Source organism: Centrocercus urophasianus, unplaced genomic scaffold (genome assembly GCF_019232065.1).
Source record: "Centrocercus urophasianus isolate 14NV4802_14NV808 unplaced genomic scaffold, USGS_Curo_1.0 seq_17, whole genome shotgun sequence".
NCBI lineage: Eukaryota > Metazoa > Chordata > Aves > Galliformes > Phasianidae > Centrocercus > Centrocercus urophasianus.
The window spans coordinates 17524110-17548805 of NW_024884722.1; the positions used below are offsets into that span (position 1 = coordinate 17524110).

At 43.3% G+C, this 24696-nt stretch overlaps 1 protein-coding gene across 1 annotated transcript; it reads left to right on the forward strand.

The window, feature by feature from the left end:
* The first annotated feature begins 10961 nt into the window (after positions 1–10961).
* On the forward strand, positions 10962–24112 carry ANXA8L1 (annexin A8 like 1). The gene is made up of 13 exons (XM_042818342.1): positions 10962–11069; positions 11177–11223; positions 14992–15085; positions 15361–15455; positions 16916–17029; positions 17825–17915; positions 18498–18577; positions 19166–19225; positions 19726–19819; positions 20965–21060; positions 21282–21340; positions 21693–21815; positions 23074–24112. Exons 2-13 carry the CDS (start codon positions 11203–11205, stop codon positions 23128–23130), a joined length of 984 nt encoding a protein of 327 aa, XP_042674276.1. The 5' UTR covers positions 10962–11069; positions 11177–11202; the 3' UTR covers positions 23131–24112.
* The last annotated feature ends 584 nt before the right edge of the window (positions 24113–24696 follow it).

Consider the following 24696-nt stretch of genomic DNA (forward strand, 5'->3'; position numbering starts at 1 on the left):
CTACAGAGAATTTCATTGTAAGGGTCATTTTGAGAGGGAGTAAGCTTGTCTGTGCCTGGTTGCTCTCGATTCATTACGTGACTAGAAATAAGGGTATGTTCTGTGTTTCAGTTTCCTGTTTCTAGCCTGAGAATTGCAATTCTTGCCTAATTCAAGGGCATGGCATTCCTTTTTATAAGTTCTTCTTGATCTCAGGTTGCAGGGTAAAAATGCTGACAAAATTCCACTGAAATTGGTGCTCAAACACTGACTGACACATGGAACGGGATGTACACGTGTACAGGATTGCTATCTCAAAAGAGAAGTCTAGTGCATAGAAACAAGATTTGAAGCAAGATGCTAGAGCTCAAATCTTCAGCAAACAACAAATTATATGGCAAATCCCATACCCATGAAAACTTTGTAGACACCCGTCTCCAACCAGGGTTGGGTGTCCCAAGCACAACTGCTGATTTCTAGGAGCCATGCCTAAGTACACAGGACCCGATCCTAAATTCCCTTCTCCCTCACTGTCTCTGATGCTAGTTGATTTTCTTCCCTCCCTGCTGGTAAGGCTTCCTTTGTATCTCTCCAATCCCCACTGAGGATTTCAGGGGTGAAGGGTTGGTGGAAACATGATGCAGGCAAGGAGGTCAGGAGGGGTAAGCCACAAAAATCTCCAACGCAAGTAGGCTGCAATTATGGGCAAGCGAGGATGCTGCAAAGCTGCTGAGCTGTGCAAAGCATGGCAGCCACAGCCTTGTGTGCAATGGGATAGTAAGTTGGTCCTTGCGCAGGCCCCTGAGCCCATGCGATCTCTACCTGGGGCACACAGCAAGACAGAACAAGGCCAAGGACATCTGTGACTTATGCCATCCTGTGAATGCAGCACGTGGCTTCAGCCAGCTGGGAATGTGATGCTTTCTGGACCTGGCTGGCCTGTTATCCCTATCCTTACTAAAAAACTGTAATGGGGGTGGTCAGTCAAGCTAATGTTCATTTAATGGTAGAGTCTCATCTGCAGAAAACATGGACATTGATTTTGAGGGGCCTGGTTGTCACATGAAGCCATTGTGACAAAGCCAGGTGGGAGCTGTGTGTGGCAGAGACAAGTGCCTCCCTCCCGTGGCAGATTTAATGGGAGCTGAAACCCTCTACCTGGAGCTGTGCTCCTCGTGGTGTCAGGGGCTCTGACAAAATCTCACTCCCACTGTGCTCCCCAGGCTGGTAGGACAATACTCACCCAGAACAACTCTGTGGCCTTCTCTCCTTTTTGTTCCCTTGTCTGGTCCTTATGGGAAAGGCAGGCTCAAGCTCTTAAAAGAGATCAGATAAACAATAGCTGTCCTGGAGCCAAAGGCTCTGGGCATTTTTGTTCTGCATTAACAAAAACCCAACACTGGCTGCAGCTGTGGCTGGTTAGGTTTAATGCATGCCTGAGACGACAGAACTCAGATTTGACCTGAGCTTCCCCAGAGACCGGGAATGTGCAGACCTAGGGCTTTGGTTACAGACTTGTCTATATATAGCCCTCAATGCTGATGTAGCACCTTTCATCAAACATACTTCACAGTCTCAGGAGTGGCATTTACATGTGAACATACACCAACATACCCTATTTGGTTGCATGGAAGTTGGAAGCAGAAATGTTACTGACTTTAGCACTGAATCAGTAACTGAAAACTGCCCCTTCCCCCTATGCCCCCATTCCTAAAGAAACCACAGGCAGCCTATGCTGCCCATGCTGAAATTTTTCTGATCTTTACTTCATGAACGTCTCTTGGCCTTTAGATGAGGACTTACCCTGTGCTCCATCAGCTTCTGCAACTAAATTTCCCTGTTGCTCATACTGCGGACTCTCTCAGTGCCATTGCAAGGGGAACATATGCTGAAAGTCTCCTAGCCAAGAGTTATTCTGATTTCTGAGGGCAGCTCAGAAGTGATGGAGACCCCAAAGATGAAACAGCTGTAAGCCCTGAAACAAGAGGGAACAAACACGCATTCTGCTGAAAGGTTTTGCCTGTGCCATTGGTTGAGAAATATTCCCTGTTAAGCTTTCTGAGATGCAGAATGGGCACGCGTAGATAAATACTTCATTAAAGATCTACAGATAAACTCATCTGTGCCTCTAACACCAAGTTCACCAAAGTTTGCTCTGCTCATGCCAGCCCGTCACTGCCGTATAGCATCTGAGTGGCACTTTATCCATGCTGGTGTCCCTCTGTGCCCTGCTGAGCCTCAAGAACATGATTCTTGGGTACAAACCTGCAGGAGTTGTACTCGTGACCCTGACCACTCAGCAGTACTTTTTCCTCTGATGGGAAAAGGGTTTGATTTACAGCCTGCGTCTTCTCAGAGGGAACAGAAGAACAGAGCTTTCAAGACACCCATGTGTAATAAACACATTTCAACAGACTACCAAACAGAGCCACCCTTTGATTAAAGATAATGGCTCTCACACTGTGCAGGTAAAATACTAAGTGCACTCAAGTGTTTTCTAGCTGGCCTTTTTTCAGTGAAAAGGAAGACATTTTGAGCTGGAAACAAGAGTCCTAAGTTTCCCCTATGTCATCAAAGGCATATTTGACTAACCAAAACCAATGAGAAAATGTGGTGAGCATCTGTGGCAGCTCACCCTCTTTAAAAACACAACTACGACTGCTTTTGTCTCTATTTCCTAGTACATCAGAAGCAGCTTAGGTAAAAGTGAACCTGCTGAGAGGCAGCGATTAGTCCTGGTCAGCTACAGAGATCTTTTAATATTCCTTACTCAATTTCTGCTCCACCTCTGTAAGAAGTATTGGGATCTATGGCACTAAAGGGATGCTTACAAACCATTCTCATCATGATGGCAGACTGAGGTCTACTGTGTGTCACCACCTTCTCCAGGAATGCATACAGACTGTCTGGGACACTCTGAATGCCAGTCCATCCATCAGGACATGCACAGGGAGTAGGGTCTGTCTCAGCCCATCTAGTTGGTGCCTTCCCTCTTCTAGGGAGAAACAGAAGCCCTGCAGGCTCTGGAGCTTCCCAGCCTTCTGTCTATTTTTGCTAGCTCTAATGGTTTCTGCATCCCTGAAGTGACTCAGAGGTCAAAATAGGAAACAGCTCATTTTCCTTCCTAGCACGCAAAGGAGCAAGAGCAAATCTGACTCCAGCCCATCTGGTCCCAGCATCACTGCAGGAAGAGCAGGCGGGATGTGAACTGAATGGCCTCAGGCAGTGACTCTGGATGTTCAGTCTGAAGGGTGAGCTTTCTACACTTCCATGAATCCTATCATTCTTTTTTATCTGAGCCATGTACATGCTGGGTACCTGTGGGGTACAGCCATGTACATGCACTTCAACTGCAGGAAGCAAGTGTAAAAACAGTCTGTCAGTGTGCTTGCAGCCAAAGTGCATGGTGTGTCTCTGCCTGGATCTGGCCCCAGAAACTCTTTTTCCGATTGTCTTTCTGAGTGCTGCAGAAGGAAGACAAGCTATGAAGAAGCTCCTGCCCCTTGTAAGTTTCCTGCTGCCAAGCCAGAATGCTAATGGCAAATGTCAGCCCTGGGAACCTGTTGGCTTGTTATTGTAGGGCTGCTTGTGGGCCCCAAGATGCTCCATTCCTGTCCACCTTTCAGAGAGGAGGAAGAGGAAGGCAGCTGAACATCTCTGGAGGCCACGTTCTGAGCAGAGCCATTCCAAGCCTCAAGATGGAGAAAGGACCACAAGAAATTCAGGCCTTGCTGTACCCATGCCACCACAGCTTTTTGTCCCTGCAAGTCCCATTGAAGCCCCTAGCTGGCCCAACACCTCCCCTGCCCCTCTGCTGAGGGCTGCTCCTTCCCCTGCCTCCTGCTCCACACAGGAGCTCCTGCCAACTGCACCAGGCCAGACAATGGGCCACATTTCTTGGCAGTGCTGGGGGAGATATGCCATGTCCAGGCTGCTGCTGGACAGGCAGGACCCCACAGCCCACATCCACAGCGAATTAGCCTTCCTGGGCATCCTCAGAGCATGGCTTTTGAAGAAAAACAATGTGCGTTCAGCTGGTTTTCCTGTGGAAGTCCTGGTTAAACCAGCAGCTCCTGAACAGCTTCCTGCACCACCCATAAAATGAAGGTGCTCACTTTGCACCTGACCTGCCAGGAAGAAACTCCCAGGCTGTAAAACTGGTGGCCACATCATTCTTTGGTCCTACTCACCCTCGACCGGCACTGGGTGCCCTGAGCCATCCTAGCTGCCATGAGTGAGCAGGAAGCATGGAGCAGCCTGCTGCTGGAAGGACATGTGCATCCTGGTAGTCTGGATCATGCACACAGCATGAGAGAGACAACATACTCAAATGAGAGTTGTAAAAGTCTCATGGGATAAGAATTTCCATTTGTTTCCTGATTACTATTGACCTGTGATGCAATGCAGGATTCTTGCCTGTATAGGAATTGCTCAAGCTTTCTGCTGACATTCCAGAAGCTATGACCAGAGCTGAACATGGCTGATCTGTCCAAAACAATTCTCCGGATATCTCACAGTTTGTGCAGCAGTGCAGTGCTTTCCCCAGTGCCCAGCAATGAAGAAGATGACAGTCTAAGCCTAAGAGTCAATAGCATCTACTTTTACGCAGCTTTCACCAAACTAGATCTCTGGAATAAGAGTGGTCTGATGGCTGAGTTCCACTGAACTTCAGTTCTTAGACCTGGAAGGGTTCAGCATCTCTAGGGCATTTCATAGCAGGACTGCAGCTAGGTGACTGCTGCCTGGAAATGCCACTGCTCAGTGCTGTTTCCGCTGTAGGCTGAGACATGGAGATAAATAGTGGCAGACCTCAGGGCTGTCTCCTTTCCACCCTCTGGTATTCACAGGCCTGTGCAGCAGCTGGTCCTTCCTCAGCTCCTTCCTGAACCCTTGCCATGTTTAGTCTCCCTTTCCTGGCCATTTTCTTTGCCTTTCTCAGTGATCCTTTCTCAGCCATGCTTTTGGCTTTTGCTGCCCCCATGCAAAGCCAGGCTGGTCAAGCAGCAGCACATGAGACTGTGCTGTGTTTTCTGCATTACACTTTTTGTACAGGCACAACCACTGGTGTTCTGTGACCTGGTTACTCTATCACTGTCAAAGAGATGAAAATCAACCCTGAAGCATGTGCTGAGTAAAATCTTCCAGACAGGAGAGTACTATCAGTCTACTTCTATTCTTGCATCTAACTGAGCTGGTCTATGAGCTAATGACAATTCCATGTCTGAAACATCCAGCCCTCGTTTATCACATTTGTGACAAAAACTAGTGCTGAAAATAGCTCAAGGATTGGGCACAAAGTATTCTGTTGGGGCACAAATGGATACTTCTCACCATGTCACAGCAGAGATGCTGTGGTGCTCTGCATCTCAGGTAAACTTGTCTCGATTTCTTGATCTCTCCATGACCCCAGTCAAATGTGCTCTGGTTTGACTCCACAGCCTCCAATCACCTCAGTATTACAGAGGGGCTGGTCTTATTCTACCAACTCCACACTAAGGATGTCCCACCCTATCTGACAAAGATCTGCAAAGAAACAATAGAACGTTTGGAAGATGTTCAACTGGCACAGCTAGGCTATGGCCCTCATCTTGAGGAGAGCTGGCTGTTTTAGCAGCTCCATTGCTATTTTTAGTGCCCTTGAAAGAAAAACCTTCTCTATTATAAACTTATTTGCCCTGTGTTTGGTTCTTGTTACAACAAACACAATTTGTGCAATATGTTGTTTTTCCCTTAGAAAGCAACAGCCTTTGCGTAAGCACACAATAAAATGCAAAAATAAACAATCCCCAGCTGAAAAGATTTCCAGTTGTGCATTTTTCATTGGGTCCCAGAAACTAGTGTCTGGGTGAGGGGGAGGATGGGCAAGTGTCCACGCTGAGATCTTCCTCAGCAACCTTCCTAAACATTAGCACAGGCAATCACATTTATCAAAGTTTTGATCATGCCAGTGTGCGCAAGAAAGGAAGAGGAAAGCAATACTTTCTGTTTCCCTGTTTCTCCTTTGTCAAGATTTTGAGACACAAATGCCATTGCTACTTCCATGAAGATACTGGAATGTACACAAACAGAAGTTTGAGTACCAATCAGAATGTCACCAGTGTAACATGGCCATGCTGCCTTCAGTGATGTCACCACAATTATGCCACAGAGGGAGGGGGACCAAAGTAACCAAGAAGCCATGGATCCAGCTTGACACTCACTGGAGAGCTCCCACTGGTTTTAAAGGGGACAGAGACACATAGATAAACAACTGCACCTGATGGAAAAGTTCTTTCTGGTGTATTAGTCAGTGCTCATTTCATTTGAAGACAATGCCATGGCAATACAGTGCCCTATAATCTGAGCTCTTTAAACCATGGATTGCTTTTTGGCTCTGAAGCAAGTCAACAGAGCCTACAGTGTGGCATCAGGCAGTCACCCCCAGGCTTCTTGGTCTACATCCTTCTCCATCACAGGGCCAATTCAAGCAGTAGGACTGTCTTTAACTGTGCACAGATACCTGCACTTGTTCTGACATAGACTAAACAACAAAAAATGCCCATAGATGTGGCTAAAAATATTTCATGCACAGCCATCCAAAGGTTTCTTGAATGCTGCCTCACACCTGCTGCTGGCATTTGAACTGCTGGTGTCAGCCATGTCCCCATCAGACCCCACTGAGCTGCTGTTGCTTACTTTGACACGGAGGGTGCTTTCTTTGTTAGCCTTTGGGGTTAAACAAGAGCAACAGTTGCCTGCTTTGTGTGGGGAGCGGTTGTTAGGGCGACTGGGAAGAATTCCTTGGCGCCAGCACAAGAAAGCACAAGAAAGGAATGAGCAGAGAAATGTTCAGCCGGAGTCAGAACGGAGCCAAGGGGATGTGCTCTGGTCTGTTTGTGTCTGTGCCTCACCCCGTCCCACCCACAGCCGAGGGGCCCCGTGCAGCACAGGTGAAATCAGCACACCCTGTGCAAGCATCTGCATGGCTCCCTGCAGCCCGGTGACACTGGCGGTCCCCTCTGGCCCCAGGGCTCATCTCCTGAGTTATGGAGCTGCCAAGAGGAATCAGGCCCCGAGATTTCACTCTGTTGCTGTTCGAACATCCCTCAAAACACATTCGCACAGATTCTGTCTTATGGTACTTGGCACAAAGCTGTTTGCAGTAATAAAGGAAACTTGGAAAATGAGCTGAGCTAGTGATTTTCAAATGGAAAAAAATCTATTTTGGGATCATTTTCACTTTGAAAGATGGTTCAAAGGCACAAGAGGAAAGGGCAGGGCGAGCAGTGAGCTGCCAGGTATGCAAGTGCAATTTTTTTAGGCTTCAGTGATTTTATTTTTGCGCTGCATGTCTCCATGTAAAAACTATTGCCTTCATCAATTCATTTTCCCCAGCGCACACCTCTTTCATAAAGAGACAATAAATTTTGTTTGGTTTAGCCTGCTGGTGTATTTACACAGCCTTGCCATAAAGTGGTCCAATTTCAGGTGATGGTGACTTGATTAGCTGGTGTTAGAGCGTTTGCTCTTAAAAACTCTGACGGGAGTCAGCTGCTGGTGTCTATGTAAGTAGCAATAAGGTGGGGGAAGAGAGAAAGAAGGAAGAGGAGTGGTAGAAGCAAAAGGTAGTGTTTGTGTTATGGAGTTGTTTGCGTATTTGCTTAAAGTCTGTAGGGGGAGACTGGTGACAGCTTGTGCAGTGAGGGAGTGTAAGCTGTCTGCAAACATAGCAGCTGATGGGGCAAGAAACAGCTGTGAGAGGGGAGAAGGTAGAGCAGAATGTTGTCAGGAATGGGTCAGAGCCAAAAGCAAGGAGGTAAAGTCTGGTTCTGGAAAGCATAGTGCTGGGTGAGACAGCTTAGTGTTGTAATAAAAGAAAAAGCTGCAGTTTTCTGAAGTGTATCCTTATCAGAGTTGTGTAAAACTATGCAGTGTTATTTATGGAATGAATTAGAGAAAATTATTAATCTTTTTCTGTTGCAACAGGATACTTCTCTCCTGTTTGTTCTGAGGGGTGTGCTTTAATTTCCTCAAATTCACGTAGTCATATTTCATGATTTGTCAGACTATTGGTTTGTATCAAATATCTTTGTGCTTAGTCTGTTGTTTCCCCAATGACTGAACTCCTCACTTAAAAATAAACTGACATACAAACTTTGGGGTGAAAATACCCCAATTCTTTTTCTCTTACTGGTTTAAAAAAAAAAAACTCCTGTACCAGTCAAAAGCTGTAGGATAAGTAAAACTGCTGAAGAGTTTTATTTTGCATAAGCTGTGATGTTCCAATGCAGTCAGCTCCTGGCCTGAAACTTTCCAGGCATAACGCCAGACTTTGCTAATATGCTAATGGGAGAGCTTCTACATTTGAGAAGTCTTTAGCTGCCCTCTATCTAAACTAGTGCATCCTTTAAATTTCTTTTCCTGGCTTAGAATGAGCAGTCGGAGCTTAATGGGTGGCAAAGGCTTCTTGAAGTAATGCCAGTAATGTGCCTTTTGAAGGCTCCCAGTGTTTGATTTTTCTGTGCCTGAAATCTTTTTTTGTTTTAAAAAGATTAAAAAATTATGAGCAGGATTTTTCTCCTAACTTTCCTTACACTGGTAGAGTATATAGCAAAGGCAGCTACGACATCCCTGATTTAAGCATGGAAAGTCTCAAGGGCAGAGTCAGTAGAAGCCAAGTATGCAGCAGCTTCTTCTTCATGTCTAGTTGAAAATTGTTTTGGACCAAATGGCCTAAAAACACACAAACCAAACCTGGTTACAGTGCAAGCGCTATTGTAGAAGGCTTCTGACCAGTCTTGCTGGCTGACTCAGGCTAACTCTGCCAGGCACACCAGCAAGAGCAGAGGCCCTCTGAAAGGGTGTTTGGGGCTGAGGTTTGAGAAAGCTTCATTGTGGAGACACTTCAGGGATGTCTATGCCCACAGTGTAATTGACTCACTGCTATCTGCAAGTTAACACTCTTGCAGATAACTGAATGATTATTCTGTGGGGATACCACAGTACTCCACACTGCAAGCAAACAAGATCACCGAGTCACGTTAACCACCTTAATGTGCTGTTAGACAGAGTTTCTATTGATAATCTTGACAGTGGAGTTGGAGCTCACTTTACCTAACATGCAGAAATGACTTGTGTGCATGTGTGAGATGGTGAGGCTTAGAAGAACCTGTGTATTGTCTACCAAATCTGTCTGATGTTTCTTTCCTAAGGATAATCACTGCACTAGGTGAGGCTGTTCTGCTGCTTCGATGCTTGTTTCTTATAATAGCAAAGTGTTGAAACTACAAACAAGCTTAGCAGAGCATCTGTGTTAAGTGAGAGCCATAATACAGAGCAAAGGTGTGTCTGATAACTTGAGCTGTTTTAAACAATCTGTTTAGAACAGTGCTTGGAAAGGGATTCCTCATGGTTCAGATTCTCCAGACCTTACCTCACTCATCCATACTGATTTCTTGAAGTCTGGCAATTGCTTCTCTGCATTAAATTCTAATTCTCCTGTTAACATTCCCTCAGTGTCCATTTGTAGCTTTTTTTTAGTTTGTGCTGGCAGAAGTGTCTGCTTGGAGTTTCTCCCATTTTCTGTCTGGTTTGGTCTCTGATCCCTCTGTGACTACAGCTATTTGCTCTAATTCTGATTTTCTGTCTAGACAGGTTTCTTTGTACTTGGAGTCCTCAAGAAAACCTGACCTCTATGGCAGGCTGACCTAATTAAATCCCAACACAGAGAAAAGGCCTGTGCAAGGAGCTGGGCGCAGCCTTTTTGCTGGGATACAGCAAAAGCAAATCCACCCTGCTCTCACAACCCTCCTCCCAGAAAGAGGGAAGATGAAGCGCTTGTAAGCCCTCCTTGCTGTACACCGTTGATCACTTTGCCTCTGAAACCGAGACCATGCAGATACTGGTTGTGTACTTCAGTACCAAGGGAGATGCCTCCCCATGCGATGGTTGGGTTTGAGCAGGGAGTAGCTGCCAGAGCTTGTTCCAGTGGGAACAACCAGGGCAGCTTCCCAGGCCAGGGGCGACCCAGCTGGGTTCAGTGAAATAATGGTGTGGGAAGGGAGGGAGGGAAGGCTGTAGTTTGATGTTTACCCACGGTCCCATGTGGGCCTGTACATGTGAAAGGGGACCAAGTTCTTTTGTAGCAAGGGTTAAGATATGGCTGGTGGGAATATGTCTATCAGGTCAGTTTTCCTTTTAAAAACAAATAAATAAATTCTGGCACCATGGGTTCTGACAAAAGTCTAGACAGGAAAATATTGCCACAGCTATAAGATATTTCAGCTGATTTCACAAAAAACACTTCTCCATATTAAAGTATTAAGAACGGAAACAGGAAAAGGAAAAAAAAATCAAATTTCTCCAAGCCTTAATGTGTAATAATAACAAGTGCAAGCCTTGTAACCTTGTTGAGGCTGCTGAAAGCAGTTAGCCTTAAACATGTTTGTTCTGCGTTAGCCCAGAAATGCTTTCTTAGTCATGCTTTGCAAGTCCTAGTGTGTGACAGGGACAGACCTCTCTAGTCAATGTACGGTCTGCTACTCAACTGAGCTTTACCGCAAGTTGTAGGATATGTTTAGGTGTTTGGGTTTTTTGCCTTTTTTCTAGACTTCTTTTGATTAAAGTAATCTAGGAGAAGGTTTAAGTTTTGAGAGTCCTGGTTTGCTGTGGTCCAGGTTGGTAGAAATAGAGTCCAGAATAATGTGAGAGCGACTTATTCCATTGCAGCAGAACCTGCTGGGTCTCAGTGGAGTATAATGCCGAGAAATTACCTGGCTGTAATTTGTATGTTGTATCAGTGCCAGAGGCTAAAGTGTTGGCAGGGAAGGGTGTGGGGGGAAAGCGGTGGAAGTATTACAATGAGCTTTAGTCAGCTGAGGTTGAACATAGGGCTCCTCACAGGGAAAGCGTGGTTTATTAGGCAACGTGATCTCTCCCTGTGAGATCATACATCAAAACAGGTTGAGCCATGTCTGCGGGCGTTACCCCGTGGAATTTGTAGATAGGGACAGGTTATACCTGCCAGTTCCAGGCACAGAGGCCAGTTATATTCTGCAGCTTCCAGAGGGAATAAGCCTCGTGAGGAGCACAGTTATTCTAATTTTCTTGTGGTAAGTCTACTGAAAAGAACTTATCTTTCTTCCTCTTCTCCACCCCTTTTCAAATCTCAGTTTCCCTAACAGCAAGGTGTGATGTGTGTGGTTTCCTTCATCAACAGGCACAGCTATCACTGCTGAGATCACAATGGCATGGTGGAAGGCCTGGGTAAGTAAAGAAAATAAAGTAAGACACCTTGGTTTCTTTGGCATTATAATAAGGTAACTTATCAGCTGCGCTAGGCAGTGTGTGGGAATGAAGTCTTTCCCCTTAATAATCAATCCAAACCTGTTTATTGGTTTTCTGATTATAAAATACCTTTTAGCACTTCCAAAACCATGGCTAATGAAGGTGCTAACATGCTTCTGCCTTTAAGAAGACCGGGCTCCCTCTGCCTTGGAAATGAGTGGTGCAGGGTTATGGCTGTGTAGCTTTGTGTTATGGGAATATGGCACTGGGGATTGGAGCAGCTGAAGTCTGCATTAAGTTTGCACGCTGCGAGTTCCTTGTCCTCTTCTTCACCTCTGCAATTGTTCCAGGGCACTGGCTTTTCCCTGTTTGGTCCCCAGTTTCTTTGGTAGGCTGTGGTCATGGAGGGAGATGTGGTCTGCCAAGCCGCTGTGTCTGTCTTTGGTGGCTTTTGAATGTTGGTGCAACAGTGTGGATTTGGACACCCTGTAAGTCTGCTAGGAGCCTGAAATAGCATGTTTGTTCTTTTCCAAACTCTGGGAGGTGTGTGGTAGATTGGGGATGCTCGTGAGTGCCCTGAAGCAGCATCTCACGCAGCTGAGGCCAAGAGGCAGTGCTAGGGTGAAGTGCCAGCTCTGCAGCCATCAAGGAAGCTCTCACATAAGCTTCTGTGGGAGGCTGGGTTTCCCTGGGGTTTAACTCCAGATATCTAGAGCTGAGACCTGGAAGAGAGCTACTGAAGAGTGACATGTGATGGGGTGCAGCCTGTACACAGGGCTCTGGCAGGCTTCTCTCCCCCCTGGGGCATTGCAGTCCTGGTGCTGATGGCATCAAGCGTCCTTTGCTGGTGAGGCTGGCAGGAGACCTGTGCCAGGGAGTGCAGGGAGCCGTCATCCTACAAAGGAGAAATGGATATGACTACTTCTCAGGCTTTTATAGTTTTGTAGTTGAGAAGTGTGGGAGCCAGAGGGGGGAAAAACACCTAAAGGGCATGGAACACCAAGCTCATTCCAAACTATTTCCCAAGGCTTCAGGTAGAAAGCTCTCCCAACCTCAGGCGTTGGAGATTTTTGGTTTCTTTGTGTGGGTTTTTTTTTGTTTTTGTTTTTGGTTTTTTTTTTTTTTTTTTTTTTTTTTGTTTCGTTTTTTTTTTTTAAGCACTAAACTAGTTTTCCTTCCTGGTGATCTACCTCTGCCTCCCTGTTTCATTTTGGAAGTTATTTTAGTAAAACAGATCATTTTTTAAAGCTTGGAGAAGCTCTCTTGCTTCAATTTTTCCCTTTCTGCTTGCTTGTGTCCCCCATTTCCCCCAGGCTGAAAATCATTTGAATATATATTGAGAAAAGGAGGAGAGCCATTGAGAGCTCTAGAAGTCTCTTATCTGTGATGTTGTGGGTAAAGAGATGAGGAGATGGCAATGGAAAGGTGATTGAAATTGTTTTTGTTCTTAAAATCCTTCATAAAAAAAAAACAAACAAACAAACAAAAAAAAAAACACAATTCAAAAGCAAATGGAAAACTCAGAAGTTTACTGAAAAACAGTAATCCCAATTATCATCCACATTTCAGGTTTTTGATAAACTGCTTTTCAAAGCATCAGATGTAGGGTACATATATTACATCGCTTTTGTGCCAGTTATTCATCTATGACTGGCACAAATGCTTTGAGTAGTTTCAGTTAGATAATTATAACATCAATCCTTCTGGAAAACAAGACCAAACTGAACAGGGTTTCTCTGGAAACCAATTGTGATCGTACCTGTGATTAAACACAGCAGATCAGCCTACGAGTGAGTTATGAGTAAGCTACTTGAGCCAGCATTGGCTGTAATGTTCCTTAGAATTAATACCAAAAAAGGACCATTGTTGATTTGTTTCCACTGCCTCCAAATGAAAGTTGAGCTTTATACTGCTTCTCACCCTGAGTCACCAGGCACAGATCCAGAGCATTCTTGATGTGGACCCTAGAGAGGACTGTGCAGCTTTTTCTGAGCAAAATCAGACAGATGAGCATAACTTGCTTTCCAGGGAGATCTGCTGGTATTGGCTGATTTCACAGAGAAGCTGAAAAGCCAGCAGAAAAAGCTTGCACTGGTCTTGCTAGCTCCATCAACCCACCTATTCTGAGCTTTTGATAAATGTTTGGGGATGGCTTTTTTGCAGTGACAGCTTCACAGCTTGTGACAGCCTTAAGATTGTTGTTCAGTAACTGGTGAAACACAGAGCTGCATCTGGTTAGTAGTTTCCTGTTGATGCTGTCTCTTCCTTAGTGGCTCTCTCTGCCAGAAGCAGGGTGTGGTGGCACAGGAGGTGACCCTGGGCTGCCTGAAAAGCAAACTTCAGCAAATTGAAAGGTTCTTTCAGATCTTGCTCTTTGCTGAACATATTGTTTCTCTCAAAGCTCATCATGAAAACACCTACTAGCTATATCTACCAGTAAAGCATTGGAGGTAAGGACTCTTGAGTTGGCTTGTGAGAGCCATCCTGAGTGCCTATGCAGTGCAGTGTGACTGTCTTTAACTATGGCACGACAGTGTACATCGCAGTTGCTGGCTCAGGAGAACCTGTTAGGAATCTTCCAGAGTCAGGAATACAGGTGCTCAGAAAAATCTCCACAACCTTTTCTACTTGGCAAGGACTGCTTGAAGGTTAGCTCTAGGGAAGACTTGAACATCCTGGAAAGGCTCTAGGAGGAGAAGGAAAAAACATTTACCACGTAGGGAACAGGAGCAGGATGGGTTTGCAGCAGAGCAGGAGGTTGCTAGGTGGTGCTTGGAGTGTTACGCAAGTAAGGTGGGACAACTCTTGCAATTACTTCTGATCTGTAAGCTTTGTTCTGAAGGTGCTTCTTACCTGTCTGTAAGAGTGTCCCTATAGGAAAATTCATCAAGTCATCCTGGTATAATTAGTTCAATATTAATCATAACCATACAAGTCCATCTATGAGAACACTGTAGTTTCCTGGGCAGCTTCCACTGCTGAGGAAGAGAGAACTGTGTCCATTGCTGGAGTGGTAATGATTTATGACTAACCATCCACATACCTCCCTGTTGACAGAGGTTGGTGGAGGTGTCAATATATTCAAGCTCATTCCCTTGATTAATGGCTTTAAAGTGAAGCTCTTAATCCTGAGTTCTGGTTTATGACCTCACTTATTTCTGGAATAAGTCTCACTGTGTCTTTCTGCCCCAGGAAATTGTTTAGGGGTCTGTCTGGAGGGATCCTATGCAGTTGGTTCTCAGCTCAGAGAGGACTGTTTTTGTGATTGCACTTCTCCAGTTGGATTTTTTTCCTTCAAAGCAACCTCTTAATCCAATTGCCTCCAGTAGAGGTGCTTTCTGATGCAAAACAAGTTGTATTTGAGTGAAGGAGCTGCAGAAAAAAGCTGCTGCCTATAAAAGTGGTTTCTGAAAACACATGTATTCCACTAAGCCCAAAAGGCAATGCTTTAAACCAGTGTACTGAAGCACTGAAAAACATAGTTTGTGATAGAACTGTGGCAGACAGTATGCATGCTCTGAAGCAGTATAAAAGGGCTTGAATAGGAAAGTCCAGGATACTCTGCTTTTCTGCCAGACTAACTGCAGCTAATGATGGTTGCAACAGCACTTGACCTCGTTTTTCCTGCCAGGAGCCAGAGGCTGATACAGGCAGGTGGAGGCAAGAAACTTGAGTGTACAATCTAAAATACCTTCTCTTCAGGTGCTGAAAAGCAGCAACAAGTGCAGTACTTTTCTTATTTTTCAGAGTGAAGAGGAGGGCAAGCCTGTGATAGGGGTTTATTCAAACTTTGACCCTGCACCTGATGCTCAAACTCTCTACAAAGCTATGAAAGGCCTTGGTGAGTTGACTCCAGTCACATGTGTAAATTCTATGTTGTGTTTATGATTCCTCAGATGAATGCCATTCCTTAAGAGAACTGCAGACAGATGTGGAAAATTCAAAATTAATTAAAAAAAATATCTACAAGACATATTTGAAATTTCACATCATGAAGGCAATAAACAAGGGAAGGCTCTGTGATTACTTGAATTGAGATTATTATTTATTATTATTATTATTATTATTATTATTATTGTGTGCACTGTGTTTACGACTTATTGTTGCTCTCCATAGGGACTGATGAACAAGCTATAATTGAAGTCCTAACCAAGAGGAGCAACAAGCAGCGGCAAGAGATTGCCAAATCCTTCAAAGCACAGTTTGGAAAGGTGCTTCCAAAACAAAGCTGTATTCAGTCACTGTTTCATTGTGTGTGGGATGTAGTAAATGAGTGTACAGTTCATCTTGCAGGCATGGTGTAAACAACGTACAGATCTTTTTCGAATAGGATAATGTTTAATATAAGGCCTGAGGTGAATAAGTGAAATTTATTTTTGGTGGGATAAACTGTTTTCCCCCCAAAGATTCTGATCTTCTCATGAAAGATATTTTGAATGGAATATTCTTTGGGGTGAAAAGAAAAAAACAAACTATTTTGACTTATATTGTAAATTCTTTTGGTTTTGAACCCATGACAAAAATTTATACTTTTTTAAATTGCCTTTTGAGTAGAATGTGGGGTTGGTTTGGGGCTCTTTTAAATGATGAAGGAAGTTCAATTTAAACACTTATTTCATTACGTTTATTTGAAAGTTCTAAAAATGAAAACATACTGCAATTATTGACACCCCTGTTTTTGTGTGGCTGTCTCTACATCTTTGATAAAATATTTGTGGAGGAAAATTTTTGTGCTGCAAACTCTTCCCACTATGGAGCCAATTGTGTGAGAGTTGCATCTGAAGGAGTGGGGGAAGGGAATGTTTTTGGAAAGGACAACATAGGCTATTGGGTCAGTATAGAAATGGAAATCACCAGTGACCTTGTTGCGAAAGGAACTGCCTTGCAATGATCTAAGAGAAGGAAGTAAACGTACAGGGTTGAGTACAGGACAAGGAATAGAATGCTTGTCTCCTATGTACCCTTTAAAACAGAATAAGTCAACCTATATTATAACAGCAAGAAGATTTGAAGCCTGTCCTTAAACGGGCTGCGTGCTAGATTCTATGGAAGTCCTGGGTGCACGTGCAGGCTTTGGATATTGTCTATGTCCCGTCCTCAGTTCAAGGCCTTCAGTTGCCTCTTCTGCTTCCTGCCTAAAACAGGTTAGAGGAAGTTCTTTTTTTCCTCCTCTGATGCTGAATTAATTATATCTGGAAGAAGTTAGAGCAGTGGAGTAGCAAGAAATGTGATTTATATCAGCTGTGAATTATATCAGGAAACACTTCTTTCCCCACTCAGGAAAGGGTTGTTAAGCACTGGAATAGGCTCCCCAGGGAGGTAGTTTAGTAACCATCCCTGGATGTGTTTAAAAACCATTTGGATGTGGTGCTCAGGGATATGATTTAGTGGAGGGTTGTTAAGAGTTAGGCTAGTATGGTTAGGTTGTGGTTGGACTAAATGGTCTTTAAGATCTTTTCCAACCCAAGCAATCCTATGATTCTATTCTATGTGGATGGACCTAGACAAAATTCATTTTGTAGTTAGGTGTCCTTTCCAGCCTCAAGATTTCTTCTCAAACTATAAACACTGATGTCATTCAGCTTCACGGATGTAGGTCATGGGGATGGAAACAGCTCTAGGCAGTAGAGATCTTTGGAGGCTCATAATGTGATTCTTGTCTGTTCAACAGGATCTGATTGACAGCCTGAGATCTGAACTGAGTGGTGATTTTGAGAGGCTCATTGTAGCTCTCATGTACCCCCCATACAAATATGAAGCCAAGGAGCTGTATGATGCCATGAAGGTAAGACAATTGCATTCTGGTACTTTGGTAGTGTATATCAAGTACTAACCTCCTGTAACTGTGCTTATTAATGCAAATGATAGTAACTAGACTAGTAGGTGATTAAGTTCATTATCAACAATACCCTTTGAGAAATACTTTGTTGTACTATCAGTGTACATTCAAAATACTGCTGAACTATTTTGGGATGCATGCGAGTTTCTGAGCGTATATGTTTCAGAGTGGGTAAGACAGCAGAAGAGCCAAATTCTCCTTTGGCAACAGATGAATATCCGTAGATGAGATTCCAGCTAAACATCTCCTACTTTCTGCAGTGTGATTCTTGTGAACAGACTCAGTGACCTGGGGGCCTAAGCTACTGCCATGATACCCCCAACTGAGAAGATAAAACTTTAAGAAATCAAATAAATTGATTTTTAAATTAAATCAAATTAAAATAAAATGATTTTTAAAAAGAAAATGAGATTTCTTGGGATCTTACCCATTGGCACAGTATCTTTTTGTGGTATAAGGATAGACTCAGCAGACAAACATTGGTATACCCACATCCCTCTAATATGGATCATTATTAAAGGTCCAGATCCATAAATGCGCTACAGAAGGACAAGGTTACATGAAATCATCCATCACAAACTGATGTAAATGGTTCTGCATCCAAGCCAAATATGCTTTGTCTCCAACTTTCATGCTGGCAGTTTCTAACAGCTCAGCACACAGCCTGACATTTTGCTGCCATCAGACTCCTCATTTGACCATCTTTCTCTACCTTTTTCTCCTCTGTGTTTTCCACTAAAGGGTGTGGGAACAAGTGAAGATGTTATCATTGAGATCCTGGCATCACGAACAAAGGCGCAGATCAAAGAGATTATCAAGGCATACAAAGAAGGTAAAGTGCTTGAGGCTCTGATTTATGTAGTCAGAGCAATGTTCTGCCTGATTGCAGCAGCAGGGATGCTACCAGCTAGCAATGTCAGCAGGAAAACGGGATTTTAAGAGCAAGAAGGTACAACCTGACTGCCTTCAGCCTGACAAACAGAATGTGGCTAAGCTGAGTGAATCTGAAACTCCCTTTCTTTCAGTCAGAGGAAGAGGACAGCAAATCACTTTTTTTTTTTTTTTTTTTTTTTTTTTTTGTGGGGCCAAGCCCAATGTTGTTAGGATGCAAATAAAACTAAGCTATCCTCTAGTGTTTATTTTTCTCTCTCTCAGATGGGCTGTAGGTGGAAATCTATCAAATGCTTGTAACTCTTAAAGTATATGCCTAGCATCAGTTATGAGTTTACACCTTTGTTACTGGAGGCAATGGTGTACGGTGCTGGGAATGCCTGTCTGGGTGTTGCTGAGGGTATATGCTGATCTCAGTCTGTATTTTCCACCAGCAACTTTCTTGACTAGTGTGAGGCTGTTGTAGATACTTATGTAACACCCAAATAATCACTTCCATTGTCTTTCTCTTTTCCTTGCATAGAATACGGTTCTGATCTGGAACAAGACATAGCATCGGAAACAAGTGGCTACTTCAAACAGATTCTAGTTTGCCTTCTTCAGGTGATGTTATAAAAAAGGATGTTCACACTTTTCTCTACCTTCTTGGAGAAGATATGCAATAGAGTGGACAATGCAGTCATGACCATCACAAACTATGGGGACATACTGCCACTTGGACTGGTTCTCTGTGTTTTCAGCTTCAGTGTGACTGAGGCAGGGAGCTCTTCCTTAGCAGCAAAGGCTAAGAACTGAGAACAGTCAGCTCTGCTGCAAAGAAACACCTCACTTTTACATATGCATTAAGTCACTATAATTTAAAGTGACTTCAGATATCTATACATAAAAAAAGCAACTACAGAAAAACAGTTCTGCTTACAATTCATCACTATTCCTCAATACTGAGAGCATATTTGGATGCATTCATCCTATTGAATTTTCTAAATTTTCCTACCCAGCATCAGAATAACTTAGTAATACTAAGTAAAACCAAGAAGTTGCTTATTTTTTAGTCAAGAGTCATATCATATTAACAAATAGGTGCTCTGTGAAAATAGCTGAGGAAAAAATAATCTGTCTAGTATTTAATCTATCTTCGTTGCATGGAAGATAACTACTTGCTCTCATGAATTACCTGCTTTCTTCCCGTAGGGTGAGAGGGACAATGCCTCTCTCTATGTGGATACAGCTTTGGCTCGCCAGGATGCAGAGGTACACTCAAATGCCCATCATCAGTGATATGCTTGCATCTCACCTGTCCTGAATCTCAGAGGTGACAGAGTTCCGATTAGCATGGGGTTGGAGCAGTAGTATCTGGGAAGAGGGATTGTCCTGAAAAATCAGCAGCTTTGGTTTCTTCAGATTTGCCTGAGCCTTTCTGACCCTAAGAGGAGAGATGAAAAATGGTCTCAGGCTCAGTTACTTTTGATATGTGGAAACATGGGCATTGTGGAGTGGGATGCTGAAGAGCAGGGAAGAAATTTCAGTAGCATTGTTGGCTGCTCTAATTGCAGCAGGAAGGATGGAGACAGTAACTGCCTTCGCTAGAAGGCACAGCCAAGGGTCTACAGTCGACTACTCCAGGAGAATCCAGATCGTATAATATTTTAGGTTACTTCAAGCTGCGTTACCAAAGCAATATCTTAAGTCAAACTCTATTCCTTTACCAGCTGCATGCACAGAAAAAGTAATGATAGTGTGTTAAATCACAGGCTCTCTTTTCTGCTGGGGAGAAGATAAAGGGCACTGATGAGATACAGTTCATCACCATTCTGTGCAAGAGGAGTGCTACACACTTGCTGAAAGGTATGAAGCAGGCCATGCTGCCGAGATTCTAAAACAGAAAAAAATTCTTGCCAAAAACAAGAGGCAGAGCTATAGATGTCAAAACCTGGGTAGTCAGAAATAATCACTTTAATCTGTCCACAAATCCTTGGCTAATCAGTGCCTAAAGGCTGCCAGCAGCTTCTGTGAGGGCTTATGAAGACTTAGTGCCCCTGATATTCAGATTGCTTGTATAGGAGTTCTGATACAGTAGCAATGGCTAGATGATAAAGTTATTTTTATAAGCCCAAGGAGAGAGTCCCTTTCTGACCAGGTAGGAACATGCTCTCATGATTCCTTGGACTTGAGTTCCTCTGGGGATAAAAAAAAGTCAATGATAAGGCCTGTTATTGTACAGTGCTGTAGCAGTGCTGTAGAGCCACAGGGTGCTTCTTGCAGCTCTCTCCTGGATTCTTCTGAGACCATCAGATGCTACTTAGGAGGAAATTTACCAACCCAGCTCCAGCTAAGGGGGATCTCAGTTCTGCATTGCCTCAAGAAGAAGGGACTTTGTCTCATCATCTCAAGACTTCTGAGTCAGTCCAAGGCTTTGACTTGGATTTTGTTATGTATGCTGAACCTGAGCTCTTCAACTACTGTTTAAATTTATTAGAGCTCAATTGATAAATTCATCTGTTGATGCCTGAGCATTCTCAAGCTGAAGTCTTCTGAGACAGTCTTCTAGCCCCTGGAGGCCAGCTCCCCCTTGTATTTTCAAACAATTTCCCAACAGCTCTGAAAACAAGGAGGTGTCTTCTGGTCTTTGACTGTGCTTGCCTTTAAGAACTGATTTGCAACAGTTGCCAACCTTTGAGGCCTACTCAATCATCAAGGAAATGAATTTAATTTCCTTCTGGGCTTGTCTAATGCTGACTAAAACTGGTTCAAATGTCCATTTCAGAGGGATTTCTGATTTCATAGAACCATAGAATTGATTAGGTTGGGAAAGTCCTTAAAGATCATTGAGTCCAATCACAACCTAACCATACTACCCTAACAACCCTCTGCTAAATCATGTTCCTGAGCACAACATCATATCACCACACAAGCAATACCTCTGAATATTGGACATAAAATGTCTGAGCAGTTGTTTGGTGGAAATTCAAAGTCCTTTGTGTTTTAAATAGTGTTTGAAGAATACCAGAAACTTGCTGGTAAAAGCATAGAAGACAGTATCAAGAGTGAAACCAAAGGCTCACTAGAGGATGCTATGCTGGCTATTGGTAAGTGCCCTCTTTCCCTTTCTTTAGTCCAAGTTTGTTGTCTTTCCTCCTGCAGCACTGACAATATTAGATGGATATACTTTATAAAGCTTTCTAGTGGGGAAATAAAGGGTCCTTAGCTCATTTCTTAGGGGCAGGCTGAATGACTGGAAATGGTGTTGAATCTGCTGCTTTGGACTACAATTACCATTGATTCTTACTGAGCCTTTTTATGTGACTAGTGAGATGCACAAGGAACATCCGTCAGTACTTTGCAGAGAGGCTGTACCATGCTTTAAAGGTAAGACTTTTTATTGCAACAAACTTTTTTTTCCTGTCATAGCAGACTCAATTGCAACTTGGCTCCTGCCAATGCCACTTAGAAGAGCCAGTGCTGTGGGGAAGTCCAACAAATTTAAGAGATTTTCTTTGCAATGATAGCAGAATTCCTTCATGTATCTTGGGTGGAAAAGTACACTTCAAGCTTGAGATACGAAGGAAATCAATCTTTTCTGGCTTAGGAGTTTGTGAGGATCCCAGTCTCACCTTCGTAACATGAAAAAAAAACTGTGGACAAAGCCTCAGAACAGTCTGCAAGAGCTTATCCCTGGAATGCTTACTAACATTGCAGACTGCTGTATCTTTTATTCCAGGGGGCTGGCACTGATGACGGGACCCTCATAAGGGTGATTGTTTCTCGAAATGAAGTTGACTTAAATCTTATCAAGGATGAATTCAAGCGAATTGCAGGACAGCCTCTCTCCAGCATGATTGTGGTGAGCAACATCTTGATATGATGGTTCTTAGTCATTGTGTGCATTCCTAACCTGCCCAATACTATGGGATGCTTCCATGATAGTTTTTTCAGTAAAAAATATTTCTGTGAAGTTCACAGATCTTCTTCATTAGGTTTGTTTAGAAATTATCTCATTTATACATATATAATATATATATATATATATGAAAATTGAGTCAGACTGTGTGCTCTGTGGGTAAGTTGGGCAAAACCAAACCCAAGAGGAGATTGTTCTAGGCCTTTTATGTGCATTATATTGTCTCCTAGATGAATCCTAAATACATCTTTCTCTTTATACCTTTCCCATGCTGCTATGCCATTTTTGCCTCTCTGCTGTCCTTAACTATCTTAAGCTAGTGTGATGCAAGTCAAAGCAGTTGTGATTTTTTATTTTTTTTGGTTTTATTGTTTACCATTACATGCAGACCTGGTCCATGTTGTGGTAAGATAAGTTTATAAACTAAACTCTGTTAGAGCTTACTGTCTTCTGGAGTTTGGTTCTTAGTGAATGACCCTTCCCTGGTGAAAAACCATGTTTTCTATTAGGGCTGAAATGTTGGGTTTTATCATTTGCTGGATAAGGACTCTGGGGCATTTCTTTCCCCTAGTGCAAATGGCACAAGAGCCCTATCCTTATCAGTCCCTATGGGAAGTCTCATTCTATAATGAAGATCCTTTCCTCTAATTGACACTGTCAGTGTCTGTCACGTTGATTAATGATCAGTTTTCAAGGGTCTGTATGGGAGACTCATTCCTCCTGAGAAGCTGAAATGGCTTTACACCTGTCATCACAAAATATTCAAAGGGAGAAAATTTTTTACCTCAGGACATGCTCTGCAGTACATTAGACCAAAGTGACCATATCTGTGGCTTTCTTAAAAATGTCCTTTCTCAGGGCTAACTGCCTTTTCCCTTTCTGTAAGGGAGAGAACAATACATGAATACCCTGAACACAAGTCTTGGTATCTCTCCTGATCTGTGGAATGGAACCCTCATCAACTGATCACCAGGATTCCAAATAATATACTTCATAAATGTTTTGGCTTTTTTTCAGGCAGAAGCTACAGACTTCATTTCTCTGTTCACTTCTGATGGTTTCAGCTGTCTGAAAGTCTGTTTTTTCTTTCCAAAGTATTTTTCTTGTTGGGGGCATATCCCATCCACTGATAAAGGCAGCAGTCAGCTTGAACAGGGGGGCTTTCATACCTACCTTTTTTTTTTTTCTTTTCTCCTGCCAGGATGACACCAGTGGTGATTACAAGACAGCCTTGCTGAATCTCTGTGGCAGTGACTGACAAGATTGAGGAAGAAGATATTGAAATGGATACAAAGAGAAAATTACATTTTCAGGCACCTCTTCATTTACATGTAGAAAATCTTCGCATTGATACAAGTCGGAGAAAATGATCAAACTGAAGATATCCAAAGCTCCCCGAGGGCATGGTTGCTCAGTACACATTAAAATCTGTTCACTTTGCTATCAGTTTTAGAAACTCTTCCAATTATGTTTGGTTTTTCTTCAGCTTCTATTTCAATCTGTGCAGCTTCCCTTTTCTTTTAAAATGTTGTGAAGGGAAGAAGTTTCTGATCTTTTAAGTGCTTGTTCCTGGCATTTATCCTGGTTTCTCACTGAACTAAAATGTGTTGTTCCAGTCTGAATAACAAGGAAGGTTTCCTTACTTAGTCTTTGGAGTATGAGGACCAGATGCACAAGTAAATGACCCTAGGAGCATCCTGCTCCAGGTGCTTTGTCGTGGACTCCTTCACCTGTCAAATCTGATGCACACATTCAACACAAGATGAGGTTTAAGCAACCTTTAGGTCAGATACCAACCATAAGCTGATAGACATGTTCCTTAAAGTACCACCCAGACATCCTGAGGCATAGCAGAATCAAGGCTTTCAAGTAGCACCTATGTGATTTGCTACACTTGGTCTTGTGTTTCTTTTATCCGCTTTCCATGTCCTGCCTGAACAAGCAGCTCTGGCACAGGGACAGATTTCTTCAGTGAACCCCCTGACTCTGCCCTGTGTGATGCTGCTCTGGTGTCTGTCCAGGGCTGGCCATAAAGAAGCTGGGCTGAGGAAAATTTTGTTATGAGTAATAAGGTGGTGTTTAGAGGGATAGCTTTTTCTTTTAAATGGGGATTATGCATATCTTTGTGGTTGGGGGAGAAAAAAGTATTTTTGGTAAATACGTTGTCTTGGCTAGAACAAAAATGACTTCTAATAAATAGTTTTAAGCAAAGTACGAAACTTCTTCACAGTGTAATTTTCAGTGGCCTGGTTGCTGATTACATGTTCTTTCTGCTAAAGTCTCTTTCCTCCCTTCAGAAATGTTTTATGCAAATGCATATTGTACGTTGAAAAGGGAAAAGTTTTTCTTCTTGAAAAAATATTCACTCAGGCTGAGTCATAAACATCCTGGTTGCTACTGGTGAGTAAGTAGGTTTTTGGTTGTTTTTACAGATGTTGGGGAAAGAGAAAACTGCCTTCAATGAATATCTCTGAACTTCCTGGTAGTTTCATAGTGCAGGGTTTTTTTTTCCCCTCAGTGCAGTTAACTATGCTGCTGTTATTCACTGATGCTCCTGATTGATTGTAAGTGCTAGGACTACAATCTTGTATTGCCTAACCTCTCCTGGAATATTTTTAATCCTTGGGCCACTTTGCAGGAGAAGGGCACAGTTCATACAGTTTTAGGGCAAGCTCTGCTAGCACTTGGGCCCTGACTGCTAGAGGAAAGGGTTTTGTACTTCCAGTTACGCTTCCAAATGCACCTCTGGCCGCTTACAGGAGAGCAGAGCCGGGAGCTGAGGGCAGCTGAAATACGTCTCCTAGATTCTGCTGGCTGCGGGGAT

What these genes read in the sequence shown, in the direction of transcription:
- ANXA8L1 (XM_042818342.1), top strand. Translation starts at nt 11,203, where the DNA reads ATGGCATGGTGGAAGGCCTGG. An exon ending in CAAAGCTATGAAAGGCCTTG is followed by an intron (nt 15,086 to 15,360) that starts GTGAGTTGACTC and finishes TGCTCTCCATAG; the next exon opens with GGACTGATGAACAAGCTATA. An exon ending in TCAAAGCACAGTTTGGAAAG is followed by an intron (nt 15,456 to 16,915) that starts GTGCTTCCAAAA and finishes TCTGTTCAACAG; the next exon opens with GATCTGATTGACAGCCTGAG.